Source organism: Eriocheir sinensis, unplaced genomic scaffold (assembly GCF_024679095.1).
Source record: "Eriocheir sinensis breed Jianghai 21 unplaced genomic scaffold, ASM2467909v1 Scaffold68, whole genome shotgun sequence".
Lineage (NCBI taxonomy): Eukaryota > Metazoa > Arthropoda > Malacostraca > Decapoda > Varunidae > Eriocheir > Eriocheir sinensis.
In genome coordinates, this window is record NW_026112031.1 from 931,443 (window position 1) to 948,807 (window position 17,365).

At 45.2% G+C, this 17,365-nt stretch overlaps 1 protein-coding gene and 1 long non-coding RNA gene across 2 annotated transcripts; both read right to left on the reverse strand.

Annotated features, from left to right (window-relative positions):
* On the reverse strand, window positions 1-9,107 carry LOC126993816 (uncharacterized). Its single transcript, XM_050852961.1, has 8 exons — window positions 9,102-9,107; window positions 8,872-8,976; window positions 8,192-8,444; window positions 7,695-7,775; window positions 6,804-6,891; window positions 2,748-2,867; window positions 1,474-1,733; window positions 1-257 (listed from the first exon to the last, which is right to left on the reverse strand). The coding sequence occupies exons 1-7, from the start codon at window positions 9,105-9,107 to the stop codon at window positions 1,706-1,708; spliced, it is 681 nt and encodes a 226-aa protein (XP_050708918.1). The 3' UTR covers window positions 1-257; window positions 1,474-1,705.
* Window positions 9,108-9,589: 482 nt separating this feature from the next.
* Window positions 9,590-14,193, reverse strand: LOC126993817 (uncharacterized). The gene is made up of 3 exons (XR_007748300.1): window positions 13,397-14,193; window positions 11,439-11,550; window positions 9,590-9,695 (listed from the first exon to the last, which is right to left on the reverse strand). It is a non-coding gene; the product is annotated as an uncharacterized LOC126993817 (long non-coding RNA).
* Between the last annotated feature and the right edge of the window lie 3,172 nt (window positions 14,194-17,365).

The window sequence follows — 17,365 nt, forward strand, 5'->3', positions numbered from 1 at the left end:
ATTTTTATTATTTCTCTTCCTATCAGAACCCCGACAAAAGATGAAGAAGAAGAAGATGAAAGAGAAGAAGAAGAAGGAGGAAGTGAAGAAGAGAAGTTTGTCTTTCAATAATAATAATAAAATATATGTTGAAAGAAATCAGTTTAAATTCTGTCCATATAACACACACACACACACACACACACACACACACACACACACACACACACATATACCCTCTCCTCCTCTTCCTTTTCTTCTTCTTCTGCTTCTTCTTTCTGCAATACATTAAAACATATTACTATTCAAATCTAGAAAAGGAGGAGGAAGAAGAGGGAAGGAGAGAGAGAAAACAGAGTGGACCAAGGGAGATAGAGTGAGGGAGGAGAGAGAAGAGAGAGAAGTAAAGAGTGGTGGAGAGAAAGAGGAGGAGGGAAGGAAAGAGAAGGGAAAAGGTGGATAAAGAAGGGAATGGAAGAGAGAGTGGGAGGGAGAGGGAGAAGGAGGAGAGGAGGGAGGGAAGGAAAGAGAAGGGAAAAGGTGGATAAAAAAGGGAATGGAAGAGAGAGTGGGAGGGAGAGGGAGAAGGAGGAGAGGAGGGAGGGAAGGAAAGAGAAGCGATTCTAACATAAGGAGAGATTTGGATGAGGTATAAATCCTGGAGGGGAGAGGAGAGGAGGAATGGGTGAAGAATGTAATGAAGGAAGAGAGAGAGGAGAGGAAAAGGGAGGAAGAAAGGAAGAGAGAGGGAGGAAGAATGAGAGAGAGGAGGAGGAGGAGAAGGAAGAAGAGAGTATGAAAAAAAAACTAATATAAATCAAAATAAACCTTCTATTCCTCCTATTATCTCCTTCTACTAATCACCAAGGCTATTATACTGATGGTAGATGTAGACAACCTCTCCCTGACTCTGCTCCAGGGAGGCAAGGAGCAGTGTGAGGGCAGTAAAGAAAGTAACCTTGCCCAGGGTCAGGCACCACAAGGACTCAAACCACAAGAAAAGACTGCAAAACATAGAGAGGATAATGTGTTTTTCTTCTTACTGTCTGACGACAACAATATCTATAGCCACTGAGAACTGAAGAAATGTTTTGAGAGATCTAATAACTAATACATGTCCAATATATAGTTCTGGAAATGAGGCAGCTTTCTATATTATGTGCTGACAACACTACCAGGCACAGAACACACCAGCAGGACATGAAGGATAACTTTCACCAGTCCTGCGCCTTAACCCCTTGACTGTGGATTTCCTACAAGAAGACCTCACCAAGCTACAGCAATGGAACAAAAAGTGTCTGCTACAATTCACTGAAGAAAAATGTAAAGTCCTGCACCTTGGGAGGGGATATCCAGCACACCAATACCACATGGGAAACACTCCACTATCACCACAGAGGCAGAGAAAGACCTGGGACTGTATGTTACCGGGCTACCAGTGAAGGCCAAATCCGTGCCAATTGCAGTGGTCGGATTAAAGATCCCCACACTCACCTTGAAGCAGAGCGCCGGCCAGTAGCGGCTGTGGGTACGGCTGACGTCACTGATGGTCTGCACGGCACTCTTGTTGGGCACCAGCTGGGGCTCAAGGGGGGGCAGCGGATCCCCCAGCAAGGCCTTGGCACACAGCGTCATGCAGTAGCTGATGGTGTTGAGGCTGAAGCCGCCCTCCAGTGCCAGAACCATGCGGCCCTTGGCCAGGCCAGACAGAAAGGCCATCATATGTTCAAAGCAATCGGGACTCACGCGGCAACCTGGGAGTGCGTGTGGGGCTGTTACTTTAGGTATGAGATGCATGAAGAGAGGAATAAGGGAGGAGGAAGAGGAAGGGAGTCCTGTAATATGGAATGTAATGGTTAGGCTGTGTTACTTTAGGTATGAGATGCATGAAGGGAGGAATAAGGGAGGAGGAAGAGGAAGGGAGTCCTGTAATATGGAATGCAATGGTTAGGCTGTGTTACTTTAGGTATGAGATGCATGAAGGGAGGAATAAGGGAGGAGGAAGAGGAAGGGAGTCCTGTAATATGGAATGCAATGTTTAGGCTGTGTTACTTTAGGTATGAGATGCATGAAGGGAGGAAAGGGGGTGATTAAGAGGAAGGGAGTTATTCACTATGGAATGCAATGGTTAGGCTGTGTTACTTTAGGTATGAGATGCATGAAGGGAGGAATGGGGGTGAGGAAGAGGAAGGGAGTTCTTTAATATGGAATGCAATGGTTAGGCTGTGTTACTTTAGGTATGAGATGCATGAAGGGAGGAATGGGGGTGAGGAAGAGGAAGGGAGTCCTGTAATATGGAATGCAATGGTTAGGGTGTGTTACTTTAGGTATGAGATGCATGAAGGGAGGAATGGGGGTGAGGAAGAGGAAGGGAGTTATTCACTATGGAATGCAATGGTCTGAGATGACAATACACCAGGATACAATATAAGGAGACTACAAAATGCTTCATTGCATACACATGGCAGCCCCTGAAGATGTGTTATTAAGGCAGATAAAAATAAATAAATAAATAAATAAAAAAAGCAAAAAGAACAATACAGAAATTTTGGATAAGAAAGAACACTAAAGGAATAAAGAGATGAAAACAAGAAACCCAAACAGTGAAGGATTGCACTAGGGAGTGCTGTTATGAAGCCAAAACTCCCGACCATGAACTGAAAATATAATTATGGAGAGAGAACTGAACTGAACTGAACAGATAGTGGCAGAAAAAGAGAAAGAGGCAGCAGCAGGTAGTCATACAGATAGTGACACCATCCACCAACCTCCAAGTGGGTCCCTGCACCAACATCAAGGCTGGCAGTGACCAGGACCAGCTGTGGGTTGAACTGGTAGGCCACGGGCAACACCACCTGAGTGAGAGCCTCTGTGTCACCCATGCCACTCTGAAACAACACAAGCAAAACACTGTGGCTTTAGTAAACACGACTTCTTCCTCCTGAACTGTGGCTGGGAAGAAGGACACTGGACGATGAAATACCAGAGCTGAGGACCATAACTGATTCTTGCATTGGGAGCTTGGATAGCAGGGTGAACCTTCATGTGCTGGACAGGGCTGTGTGGATCTAGACATTGATCACTGGGAATCATAACAGGAAAAAAGTGTCAGGTAATTGTGACTGAATGAAAATGCAATACTTCAGCACCAGTGTAGGGAGAAAAATACTCAGAGGACTTAGCACTCGAGGGTCAATTTTCTGATTTGTAGCTGGGAGGAAAGACACAGGATGGCAAAATAGCTGAATCAAGGGTTTATATATATATATATATATATATATATATATATATATATATATATATATATATATATATATATATATATATTCTCTCTCTCTCTCTCTCTCTCTCTCTCTCTCTCTCTGACAGCCTAGTTTCCTTTTATCATTCCTTCTTTCCTTAAATTCCTTGGACTCTTCCCTTCTTTCTCCATTTAATTATTCCTCTTTCTCCTCCTCCTTCCTACCATCTTTCCAGGCCTCCTTTTCCTTCCTTCCTTCCTTTCTTTCCAAGTGAGGGCTGGAGCACTATTTCAAGTTGGTTAGCATGTGTTTGAATAGGTATTTAGAACAATCAAAACACCTCTCCTTCTGAAACTGATCTCTCTTTTGGCCACTTAGGCAATTATGGATAAGTAAAATATTGTGCCAAAATTGTTCCTGGTCCATGTAATGTGTCTATGTATTTTTGGGGGGAGAAAGGATGGACTCTATCTATTTACCTCCCTTTAATACAACCTTGGTGATGCTGTTGTTATGTCCATTTATTCTGTTTGTCTCACAGTAAGCAAACTGCATTGCATTTCTTTCCTCTCTCTCTTCCTTCTCTCCCTTTTCCTGAATGGTTCCTGTCTGTTGAGGGAAACAACCTCTCTCGAAATAGCTGTTCATTTATTTGGGAAAAAACAAACTCTGGGCACCTGGCTCATAGTTGTCATCATCTGATTAACCTTAAAAGATGCAGCATTGAAAGACTCCATCTGACATCTTCACTACCAGGTCAATGAACACAGTACAGATAAACTTATCAATTCATGAAAGGTAATACAGCAAATGTCAGGAGATAACTGGGAGTACCTACCTATCACACTATCTCTCTATCTATCTATCTAGGCATAGTATTTGGACATGAAGAGCCCTCACGTCAAAGGCAGGTCCGGTGAGGGTCAGAGAGTAGGACATGAAGCAAGCGACCAGTGAGCAGCATTCTCAAACTGCAACAATGTCTGTGTAAAAGTAATTCCAAAAAAGAGTCAAGGGGAACTTGGTCCCATGAAGGTGCAGCACACTTGTTAACCCCTTGGCTGTAGATTTCCAGCCAGAAGACAGACCTCACCAAGCTACAGGAGTGGAACGAAAATGTCTGCTACAATTCAATGAAGAAAAATGTAAAGTCCTGCACCCCGGGAGGGGATATCCAGCACACCAATACCACATGGGAAACACTCCACTATCCACCACAGAGGCAGAGAAAGACCTTGGAGTGTATGTTACCAGGCTAACAGTGAAGGGATATCCAGCACACTAATACCAAATGGGAAACACTCCACTATCCACCACAGAGGCAGAGAAAGTCCTGGGAGTGTATGTTACCAGGCTACCAGTGAAGGGATATCCAGCACACTAATACCACATGGGAAACACTCCACTATCCACCACAGAGGCAGAGAAAGTCCTGGGAGGTACCAAGAGCTGCCTCGGGTACATCAGAGTACTTAGACTATCTTCATTATGTTTTGTCTGTGAATGAAAAAACACCTTAGTGTGTAGTGCACTTACCCTTCCGTAAGGCTGCGTGTTGCTCCACCTGCTCGTCACACACCAGACACAGCCTCGGAGACTCACTCAGCACCACGGCCTCTGAAGACAAGGCACAGAGCTCCTCAGTGATACCTGTTTGCTGTGACTGAGCTTCCTATGAAAGGTGTACACCCCTCCCTCTTCCTTCTCCTCCTCAGCCATTATTATTGGTCCACTGCAGTACAAAGGCATTTCCTAATGTTCCCAACCTCTCACATCTCCTTCACTCCCTCCCTTCCCTTAACTCTCCTTTCCCCTCCTTCCTTTCCCTTTCTTTACCTCCCTCTCCCTTCCTCTCTGCTTCCTTTTCTTTCCCTCCCCCTCTCTCTCTCCCTCTTCCTCTTTGCCTTGCGTAAGCAACATAAGGAGCGTAAGCAACAGAAGCCCCGAAGTCTTCCTCAAACTATATTTAGCATTAGTTAGACCTCATCTTGACTATGCGGTTCAGTTCTGGTCACCTTACTATAGAATGGATATCAAAATGTTAGAATCGGTGCAGAGGAGGATGACTAAGATGATTCAGGGGTTGAGAAACTTGCCATACGAGGAAAGACTCAAACAGTTAAACTTGCATTCTCTAGAAAGGCGAAGGGTGCGTGGAGACATGATCGAGGTTTATAAATGGATGAAGGGCTTTAATAAGGGAGACATTCATAAGGTTTTGTTGGTAAGAGAACCGGGTAGGACACGAAGTAATGGGTTTAAACTGGATAAATTCAGATTCAACAGGGACATAGGCAAAAATTGGTTTACTAACAGGGTGGTGGATGAGTGGAATAGGCTTAGCAGTCATGTGGTGAGTGCCAATACAATTGTCACATTAAAAAATAGACCAGATAAATTCATGGACAGCGATATTAGGTGGGGTTAGATACACGGGAGCTTAGGGTCAAAGGAGCTGCCTCGTACAGGCCTACCGGCCTCTTGTAGACTCCTGCGTTCTTATGTTCTTATGTTCCCTCCCTCTCTTCCATTGTTTCCTTTCTCCTCTTCCTTCCCTCTCCCTCTCCCTCTTTCTCCTCCTCCTCCTTATCCTCTTCTTCCTCCAATTTGAATACAGCATTATTTTCTATTACAGGCTTTTACTATAATTTTCTCTCCTCCTTTTCCTTCCTCCTCCTCCTCCTCCAATCTAAAGACCCAACCATGAGCAGAGACTAGAGGAGTGACTCAATGCCATTCCTTTTCATCTCCTGTCTCACACACCTCCTCCTCCTCCTTCTTTCTCTACCAATGTGAACACAACATTACTCTCTCCTACATGCACTTATGGTACTTCTTTCTCCCCCTCGTACCTGCAGCAGTGAGCCAGCCGAGAGCAGGGCACAGACGTTGGTGGCGGGGTGGAGGTAGACAGACTTGTAGTTCTCCTGAAGGGTCTGCAGCTCCTCCTCTCGCTGGGCCTGGAGGCTGAACATGAAGGCCACGTGTTCCTGGCTGTGCATGAGCTCCACCTCCTCATGCTGGGCCACCGAGGCTGTGCAAGGATGGATAGAGGGAGGGAGAAAAGGGTTAGATTAGGATTAGACTCTTTCTTTATCAATATCTCTTTGACATCATCTATAAATCTCTCTATTTCTCATTTACTCTCTCCCATCTCTCCTTCCTTTATCCAGAATCTGTTTTGCATCATCATCATCATCATCATCTCTCTCTCTCTCTCTCTCTCTCTCTCTCTCTCTCTCTCTCTCTCTCTCTCTCTCTCTCTCTCTCTCTCTCTCTCTCTCTCCTTCCTCAATTCTAATTCCAACAATGAGAACAACTTCTTTGCCTCAACTCAACCCAACTGATCCTACTGGCTGACACTGCATCATGTTTATAAAGCAGGTCCAAGGAATAGAGAGAGCTGCATACCCTCTATGCTTTACTATGGGTGGCTATACAGGTGTTAGCCAGTGCAGGTGTGAAGGGAGACTCATACTAAGCAAGGCGAACAAGGAGAAGTAAACAACGGAACAGTGAACGACGGAACAGTGACATAAACATGAACAAACACATCATACAGACAGTGCCTCCACCACCCACCTGCAGCCGCTGGCCTCGTCCCAGCACCCCGGCACGCCCCAGCATCTCCCACACCCACTGGATGCACTCTGGCTGCTCTGGATGTTCCCTTTGTGTGGGGGGGAGAGGGGGAAAGAGGGTGAATTAGTGTGTACCTCTGTGTGTTGTGGTGTGAGGGAAACTTGTCTGGTAAAAAAGGTTGCTCTAGTACGAGGGTAGAAAGCTGCCTCAAGGGGTTATGTGTGGTCAAAGTTATGGTGGTTAAGTGTTGGTTAGATAAGTGAGGAAAGCTTTGTCTTCTAGCTCTGGTAAAGAGTATTAAAGCTGCCTGAATGGGTGACATATGTAACAAGGAATTGGGTGAAAATAAATAAATGGTATGCAGAAAGTTGGAAAGTTTCGTTTAGTCGGTGCAACATCTGTGGTCATATGCCAGAGAGAGACAGAAGGGAAGGAATTATAGGAGAAGGGAACAGATCCCAGGAGACGGGACACAACCCCCGATTAATACCTGGTACCCATTCACTGCTGGCTGGACAGGGGCGTGGGGTATCGGTAAAGCCGCCCAAATTTTTCCACTCCACCCAGGAATCGAACCCGGGCTCTCTCGGTTGTGAGCCGAGTGTGCTAACCACTGCACCACGAAGTCCTCTATAAATGGTATGTGTGAGGGAAACTGAGTCTTTTTGAAGTAAAAGCTCTGGTAAAAAGATGCCATGTGCTGCCTCAGTGGGTTTGGTGTGGACAAGAAATTCGGTCCAAGTAGATATATATGTGAGGGAAACTTGGTCTTCTTGAGGTAAAAACTCTGGCAGGTACCAAGAGCTGCCTCGGGTACATCAGAGTACTTAGACTATCTTCATTATGTTTTGTCTGTGAATGAAAAAACACCTTAGTGTGTAGTGCACTTACCCTTCCGTAAGGCTGCGTGTTGCTCCACCTGCTCGTCACACACCAGACACAGCCTCGGAGACTCACTCAGCACCACGGCCTCTGAAGACAAGGCACAGAGCTCCTCAGTGACTCCTGTTTGCTGTGACTGAGCTTCCTATGAAAGGTGTACATCCCTCCCTCTTCCTTCTCCTCCTCCTCCTCAGCCATTATTATTGGTCCACTGCAGTACAAAGGCATTTCCTAATGTTCCCAACCTCTCACATCTCCTTCACTCCCTCCCTTCCCTTAACTCTCCTTCCCTCCTTCCTTTCCCTTTCTTTGCCTCCCTCTCCTTCCTCCCTGCTTCCTTTTCTTTCCCTCTCAACCCTCCTCTCTCTCTCCCTCTTCCTCTTGGCCTTCCCTTGTCTTTCCTTCCCTCCCTCTCCTCCATTTGTTCCGGTCTCCTCTTCCATCCCGGTCCCTCTCCCTCTTTCTCCCCCTCCCTCCTCCCCTTCCTTCCCTTCCTCCCTACATACCTTCCCTCCTCAGCTGCAGCAGTTTCTCACCAATCCTCTCCCTGAGCTGCTGTGTCTGTGGTGTCAGGAGCTGCATGGTGTCTCTGGTCTGGAGGCGTAAGGGCCAGACACCCACCAGGCCTTGGAAGGAGAGGCTCGGGGTGAAGGTGCTGGGGTCAGCCTCGCCCCGCACCTCCTGCTGGCATAAGGACCCCTGGTACTGGAAGCAGCGCCAGTGTGCCCGCTGGACATACACCAGGCTCAGCAGTGTCTCCTGAAGGCTGGGGAGGACAGGGAAGGGAGAGGAAGGTCAATGTTGAGAAAAAGAGCAGGTTAACTATAGGAAAAAGACATTGTTTCTGAGATCCAAGAAAGGCCATCAAGGAAAAATAAGACAATGCTACAGGCCCAAACAGCTTCCTCTTAATGAGCAGACATGGATAGGGAAAATAAAATAGACAGCGACAGTAAAGTAAGGAGAATAATAATAATAAAAAAGAGGGACAAAAACAATATTAAAACAAAACAGTTCAATAAATCCTGCATCAGAGATAAGGCAGACAGAGAGATAGATAAATGGATATAGACAGACTGAGATAGATAGATAGATAAAGACAGATATAAGCAGAGATAGATAGACAGGCATAGAGATGGACAGATTGATACAGAAAGATATAGACAGACAGACAGCTATCAGGCACCTTGGTGATGGCTGCAGGGGGGTCCAGCAGGGGGGCAGTGGTGGCCCAGCAAGGCACTGAGGGTGTGGGCGGCACTCTTGGCCTGGACGGCAGGCACCACCCACCCTGCACACACAACAGGGATTGCTTATTACCATTCTAATTATTATTATTATTATTATTATTATTATTATTATTATTATTATTATTATTATTATTATTATTATTACTATTATTATTATCAATATTACTATCATCCTGCTATGTAATAATAATTGTCTAAGCTATTTTTTAGATTTCTGTGCAATATTTTTTTCAAGTTTTCAGTGATGTATCAATTTTTTTTTCCCAATTGAATTCTATAGGGAGGTAGAATGCATACCAGTGTGTGGATGTGTGGTGCTCAGTTCCTGCCACAATGTTTGGGTGAGGTCAGACTGGTCACCTCCAGCACCAGCACCACCTTGCCCCACGCCAGGGCCATCAGCTGGGAGGTGAGGTGTGTGTACAGGCCTGGCCACACCTCCAGCACCAGCACCACCTTGCCCCGCACCAGGGCCATCAGCTGGGAGGTGAGGTGTGCGTACAGGCCTGGCCACACCTCCAGCACCAGCACCACCTTGCCCCACACCAGGGCCATCAGCTGGGAGGTGAGGTGTGTGTACAGGCCTGGCCACACCTCCAGCACCAGCACCACCTTGCACCACACCAGGGCCATCAGCTGGGAGGTGAGGTGTGTACAAGCCTGGCCACACCTCCAGCACCAGCACCACCTTGCCCCACGCCAGGGCCATCAGCTGGGAGGTGAGGTGTGTGTACAGGCCTGGCCACACCTCCATCTCACCCTGAAATGCCAGATGGTAAAATAAAGTATAATAAATATGCTGTATTATTATTATTATTATTATTATTATTATTATTATTATTATTATTATTACTATTGTGTTTGGCTTCCCTGTTAAGAGTGGTTCATAATGGGAAGTTTGTGATACAGTTGAGTAAAATAAAATATATATACCATCTTTTATTATTAGTATTAGTATTAGTATTAGTATTAGTATTATTATCATCATCATTATTATGAGGTTTGACTTCCCTGCTGGAGTTATTCACGCTGGCAAGTGTCTGGATGAGGAGACAGAGCTGAGAACATCCATGAATTTATAAAAGTAAGTACAGTTGTATGAAAGCAGATATGGAGGCAGGTCAACACAAGCTTAGTTAAAATCCTGTATACTATGACTAAGTAAATGCATACAAAAAACAGACAAACAAGCAGAGGCAGACACAGACACACACACACACACACACACACAGATACATTGTGACTTAGAATGACCTTGAAAATAGAGAAAATTGAGCTCAAGCGAAAAATATTCATGAATTTAAAGCTAAACTTGATAAACTGAAATTTGGAGACAGGGCCAGTGTAAACCATCCTGTATATCACTAGGTAAATACACACACACACACACATACAACCTCCACCCTAACGGACATACACAAGAGCCCACAAGTGTAGCTCAATTCCTATATATCACAACTATAGTCTGCTCACTTAATTCTGACCCAAGCTGACAACATAAACCTAAGCGTGGTCATAAGCACACTGCAGATTAGCAGAAAGTGCTGCGTGAGATAAACACAAACAGGTTAAAGAAAACTTGGAAGCCACAGCAGCAGCCAGTCAGCGCTCAGCTTGCAAACACGCTTAAGTTTATGTTGTCAGCTTGGGTCGGACTTAAGTGAACAGACTTTAGTACGGCTTTAGGCCAAGAGAGAGAGAGACTGAGAGAGCAGGACTTGCCTTTTCATCCCTCACTGCCGAGTCATAACCAGCAGACACAACACTATAACTAACTCAGGACCAAACTAGAAGAGAGAATAGTCTAGTGCTTAGTGTTCAAACGCCACACCCTTTTCAGTCTACCCTCCTGATCTCATATGGTGAGGTGTGTGGATTGGTGTGTGTGTGTGTGTGTGTGTGTGTGTGTGTGTGTGTGTGTGTGTGTGTGTGTGTGTGTGTGTGGGTCCTAATCGGTCAATCAGATTGTATCTTACTGACAAAATGTGTCAAATGTAGCAATTTCAATATGGTATGCCACATAAACTGTACTGCATGGTAGGGATCTTGCTTTTCCTGTCCCTCAAGCCTGGACATCTAATGCCGCCTAGTAATGAAGGGGAAAAAATTCACACTAAGCTGCACACAACTTTCTACTCTGTCTCATTTCTATGCTATACAAATCCCTTATGCAGGAGTAAACCACCATCTGCATTCCTTTATCCCTTTTGCTGGTACACTCTGGAACAAACAAGCTTCCTTTGTCTGTGTTTCCTCCTGCCCATGACTTGAACTCTTTCATGAGGGAATATCAAGACACCTCTCCACCTGTAACTGACTCTCCAGACCACTCACTTCTATCTACTTTTACAGGAGCAATGCATAGTGGGCTTTTTTCCCCTTGAGCTGCTTCATTAACTGGACAAAGGAAAAAAAGAAAAAGAGCTTCTCACTCCCTTGGCCTCTGCCTTTTCCTGACCTACTAACAAAGACCAGAGCTGCCCAGCCTCAACCTCTGCCTCACCTGCTTCTCCAGACTTGCCATCGGTTGCTGCCGCTGCCGCACCCCCAGCAAGAGGCTGACTGCGCAGGGATTCCTGGCTGACGTCTTCCTCTGGGGCGTGTCTTCCGTCATCCTGCAACACAAAGGTTCACCTTCATCAACTGGTTAAGATTTATTTCAGAGGCAATATTTGCCCAAGGTTTTTGATATGGGGTCATTTTCAATAATTTTAAATGTAGAAATTCAAGTGTCACAAAACAGAGCCTTGAGGACACATTATTGTGGGGATAAATGCCTAACAGATAGGTAATAACCAATATCTATAACCATTGCAAAGTGGATCACAGGGATTTATCAAAAATTACCCCGTGTGCTGCCACTCCATGTTTTCTAGGGTGAATACAAACCCATCAAAGCCTGACATGATAACCAATATCTATACCCTTGTAAAGCATATCAAAAATTTATCAAAAATAATATACAATAACAAGTGGTAGGCATTGCAACCAAGAAAGGACCTTGCACAAGCACTATGTAGCTTATGACACACTTGTGAGACCAACACTGGAATACTGCTCCACGGAGTGGGATCCTTACACACACAGAAACATTGATAAGCTAGAACAAATCAACACCAAGGCAGCAAGGTTCATTACAAACAATTACACTTGAACGTCTGGCATCACAACACGGATCAAACAACAGATAAACATGGACCCTCTTCACATACGCAGACAAGCACACAGACTTACACTGATATACAAGATCACAGACACTCACACTGACATTGACCCACACAAACTTACACAATGCAAACAGTCAACGTACTCATAACACACACACCCATAAATACCAAACATATCACACTAACAATGACGCATACAAGCACTCATACTTTCCACGCACCATGTGTGACTGGAACAGCCTCCCTCAACAGATTTTAGACTGCGGTACAATAGACTCATTCAGAAAACAACTACACACTCACTTGTCACCACAACACACCAACACTAACAATTACACTTGATTCACTTCCCTCCCCTGCACACCCGGCTCCCCCGTCCCCCAACAGCCAACACAAATATGCATGTTATGCACCTGAATGGGTGCCCTGTGTATTATAAATCAAGATCAAGGTAATTTAGCTGTGCAGGTGTAACTAGTAATTTTGCACTTGTGCACCGGCATGAGTGCAATATTACACAAGACTGAGCACTGCACTGCTGATATTTACTGAAGAACAACACTGTGCAGGTTATTGCACAGCGCCCCACCACTAAACTTAACAGATCTATTCAAATTTAACATCACCTGCTGGGTGGGGCTTTGTCCCCGTCAACCCTACTGGCAGACCTTTCATAACAAATGTGCAATCTCCCCTTCAGACCTTTTTGTTCTAACTCCTGATCTACCCACTAGAGGCCACCAGCACTAAATAGCACATGTTAGGACCCAGCTTGAACTAAGGAAGAGGTCCTTCAGTGTCAAAGGCATTCCTTTGTGGAATTCCCTCCCTGAATCCCTAGTCACCCTCCAGTCTCTACCTCTATTTAAATCAGCACTAGCTCATCATCTTGGGGACAAACTTTTGGAATATCATTAAATGGACTGTAGCTCTACATCTAATCGTATAAATTACATTACAAATTGACTGCATATGATGGACTATCCAGCTCTTTCATTAGTATTTGTTTTGGTTATGTAATTAAATATTGAGAGCTGGCGCATCAGCAGAGTGCTGGCTTCCCCTCGTCATCATGTGGACTGTGGGGTCTGGAAGCCCACCAGGTGAGTAAACCAGGTGAGTTAGTTTGAAATATCCAAATCTGACACACCACCTTCTTAGGGGGCATTACCTTTGTTCCCCCTTGACCCCTGGCGTGTGTCATGCACCACCCACTCAACAGGAACAGCAGGCACCCATTTAACTGTTTCTGCAGGAATGGTCATGTAAAAAGCTGAGCAGTAGTACAAGGCACCTCAGTAAGGTGCCCAGCAGCCCCGCGGGGCGGCGGGTGTGATGCTGGAGGAACACCAAGGGCCGGGGGGCGTCTTGGCCATGCCGGTCACACACTCCATCATTACCTTCCCCTCGTAGGATCAGCTTCACCTAGGCTTAGGCATGCCCCGCTAGGCCTTGTTCAGGCTGTCATGGTGGTGAGTGTCTGGCAGGAAGCTGTGGGTGTGTGGCGGTGAGTCTGCCGCCCGACCCTGCACGGAGATGACACACACACACACACACACACACACTGCCTGTCGTGTTCTTCTTCTTCGTGGGTGTTTTATGGGGCTAGTTAGGCTGTGGACCCACAGCCTCTAGAGCCCCGTCAGTGGTAGTTGTTATCAGGAGTTCTTGGTTGTGCTGGCCGTCCTGTCACCAGGGCGGGTCGTGTTCGTCGTTCCTGCAGAGTCGCTGCTGCCAATGTTTGTGTTTTTTCAACGGGACGCTTATCGTGCCACACTTGCTCATATTCCTTTTCTGAGTAGTGTGAGGATGAAACTGTTTTGCTCCTATTATTTATTTGTTGCTGATTTGTGTCGTCACTTTTTGTGGGTACTGGATTCTCACCAACCACCGGCTCAGGGACCAACGTGACGGAGGTGAGCACCGAGGCAACGCGCAGAACAATTATATACGCCCCAAACCTTACCTTGCCCTCCCTACACACACACACACACACACACACACACACACAAACACACACACACACACACACACACACACACACACACACACACACACACACACATGGAATAATAAAAAAACTGAAATATTAATTTATCTTAAACGTGAATTAAGGGTCATCAAAGGAGGAAGAAAATTATATTTATATTCATAATGTAACGTACCTGCCGGCATACCAACACCGCAGAAGCCAGTTAAAAGCCGATTGGGAAAATTGGGAATAATCCCTTGTACATGGCCATGGCTATTTACCGGATCCAGTTTCTCCTCAGCCGAAACAATACCCGTAGAGGTTAATATGTCATAAGTAGATAAGGGAAGAGAGCGAGAAATACGAACTACAGCTTGGGTTGGCACCCCTGATATAAATCCAGCCGGATCCCTATTTTTATATATATTTATACGTTAGGACTTAGAAATTAAGGGAAAATTAAGTTTAGAATTAACATACAAAAAGACACCCTCAGAAAGGCAGAGGAAGGATAGATTAATGTACCAAGCTGAAAGGCGAGAAGGAAAAGTGTTGGAACCTTGAGGTGGCCACGTCAGGGGAAAGGTCATGAGTTAACCGCTCGGCCTGACGAGATTCATTCGGGACTGAACTTTCCACGGCACAGGTGAGGGCGCGAGACAGCTGACGGCGGAATTTTCAGTGAAGCTCTTCCCTCTTCGTCGAAGCGTCGCTTAGAGAGTGTGTTTCCGTGAAGAGATATTTTCAAACCCTAGTTTCTCGTCCCCCTTCGAAACAATCTTTCCGTGTAGTGTTGGTACTACTGCAAATCAAACAAACGTTGAAAACCGAAACATAAATGCATTTTAGGTACATTTCTATAATGGAAAATATTGTGTGGCAAGTACTTATGTAAGCAGTGCTTGATACAGTGACATACACTATATATAGCAGAAAATTTACATTGATGGGTTTAATTGGTTGGTATCTGTGGCTATGTTTGCTTCGCTCTGATATCGTCCCGTTACCTGTGGGCGGAGCTTAGGAGACCTCGTTAGAATAAACTGCTTTTATTTTCTTTATTTTCCTCCTTTCCATGAGATCTCTTTCTCCCTTCGTTATTTCTCCCTTATAAATATATTTTCAACTAGCTTTAGAGCTCCTATCAGTGGGTGGAAAATGGTATCATCTAGATTGCTGAGCTTTGCTAAGCTCCACCCACAGGTGACGTCACGAGTTTGGAGATTGGCTGTGGGAAGCCCAGCACGGAGTACCACATAGCACCACATATTCATACAGACTTGTGAAACATTCGCCCGGAGACCGAAGCCTAGCTGTCAGTCCGTCACTTTTAAATTTGTCCCAGCACTCTTCATGCTTATGGTTTGAAGTGCCCGCCCTACAAACGCTTAAAAAGGAGAACTGTTGTGAATAGTTGAGTCTGAAGGGCGGGGCATGCTGGCTTGGAGGTGCGTTCCAGTGTTGGCTTAAATTATCATGGGAACCGTGAAGTCTTGAATAGACAGAAAAAAATAATGTTAAGCATTGTATGACTTTTTATATAAAGCCTAGAAAATTTAAATTGTTCTTATACCCAATTAATAATACAGCAACATGGAAAAATGTTGTAATAAAGCATTAAATGTGCGAAGATATTAGCGAAGAGCGGGCCTTCACCTCCTCTTCGTCAAGAGAGGAAATTAGTTCATTTCTTTCCCGCTCGCCGCTTCGCGCGCTGCATCAAAGACCATACCTGGGCACTTCCGCACCTCGGTCCGACCTCTCCTCCGCACCTGCGGACCGCCAAACGAGGTGCGGAAGCCCGGAAGTGCGGAACGTTTTCAAAAGTGCGGAAGTAACAGGTGCGGACAGGCGAAATTTTGGGTCCAGACTTCCGCACCTGAGATTTTCAAAGATAAAAAAACGAAGATGACAAACAGTCCGCGGCATTACTTTCGCGCGTTTTATGGCGGGCTATGTGCTACCAGCTGATCACTGTGTCAATTTTCTTTTCTTTTCAGAATCTTTTGAGATTTAGTGATTCACTGCGATTGTTTAGTGTTTAGTGTTTACAAATAAACATGGACAGATACGTGAAAAGAGGTGATAGCGACAGGAGCAGGAGTGTGTCAGGGGATAGTAGCGTCAATAGCGTGAGCTACAGAACCAGCACGCCTGCATCGTCAGCCTCCAGAACCCCTACGCCGCTGGCGACGTCAGACATTTCCTTGTCTGACGTGGAGCTGGACCCCTTCCAGTGTAATGCCAGAAATTAATTAAGAATGGGAAAATGTAAATTAGGAGAATAATAAGCCGTTACCGCATAGAACATTCCAGACTCGCGCTTGAGAGGCCCACCCCATTTGAAGGTAAATATATATTTCTCTCTCTCTCTCTATATATATATATATATATATATATATGAAGCTTGATGTATTATTGACTTGTACTATTTTGTTTTATTTTTGAGGTGCGGACTAGTTTTTTCAGGCGCGCTTTAATAGTTTTGCGTACAGTAGCGGAGGTCCGGTAGCGGACCGAGCGAAAAAATTTTAGGCGCGGAAGTACAGGTGCGGACTACCTGCGTCCGAAGTGCGGAGGAGCGGTAGCGGACTACCCCAAATCCAGTAACGCGCCCAGCTCTGTCAAAGACACTCCTCGTCACTGAGCATACCATTTGGTCCACGAAGCCTTGTTTCCTCTCGTGAAGGGGGAAGAGATTCACGGCCATATTCTCAGTGAAGCTCTTCCCTCTTCGTCGAAGCGTCTCTTAGAGAGTGTGTTTCCGCTGAAGGGTATGCCCAGTTCCTAACCTTCGAAACAATCTTTCCGTGTAGTGTTGGTACTACTGCAAATCAAACAAACGTTGAAAACCGAAACCTTAATGCAATTTAGGTACATTTATATAATGGATTATATAGTGTGACTAATATTTATGTAAACAGTGCTTGATACAGTGACATACATTATATATAGCAGAAATTTTACATGGATGCATTTAATTGGTTGGTACCCGTGGCTATGTTTGCTTCACTTTCGTATCATCCCGTTACCTGTGGGCGGAGCTTAGGAGACCTCGTTAGAATAAACTGCTTTTATTTTCTTTATTTTCCTCCTGTTCCATGAGACATCTCTTTTTCCCTTCGTTATTTCTCACTTGTAAATATATTTTAACTAGCTTTAGAGCTCCTATCAGTGGGTGGAAAATTGTATCATCTATATTGCTGAGCTTTGCTAAGCTCCACCCACAGGTGACGTCACGAGTTTGGAGATTGGCTGTGGTAAGCCCAGCACGGAGTACCGAATACCACC

Excerpts from the sequence above, each read along its gene's own strand:
- LOC126993816 (XM_050852961.1), bottom strand. Across the intron at positions 7,776-8,191 it reads GCTGCAGCTGAGGAGGGAAG|AGGCCGTGGTGCTGAGTGAG; the intron begins GTATGTAGGGAG and ends CCTTGTCTTCAG. Across the intron at positions 1,734-2,747 it reads GTGCAGGGACCCACTTGGAG|GTTGCCGCGTGAGTCCCGAT; the intron begins GTTGGTGGATGG and ends ACGCACTCCCAG.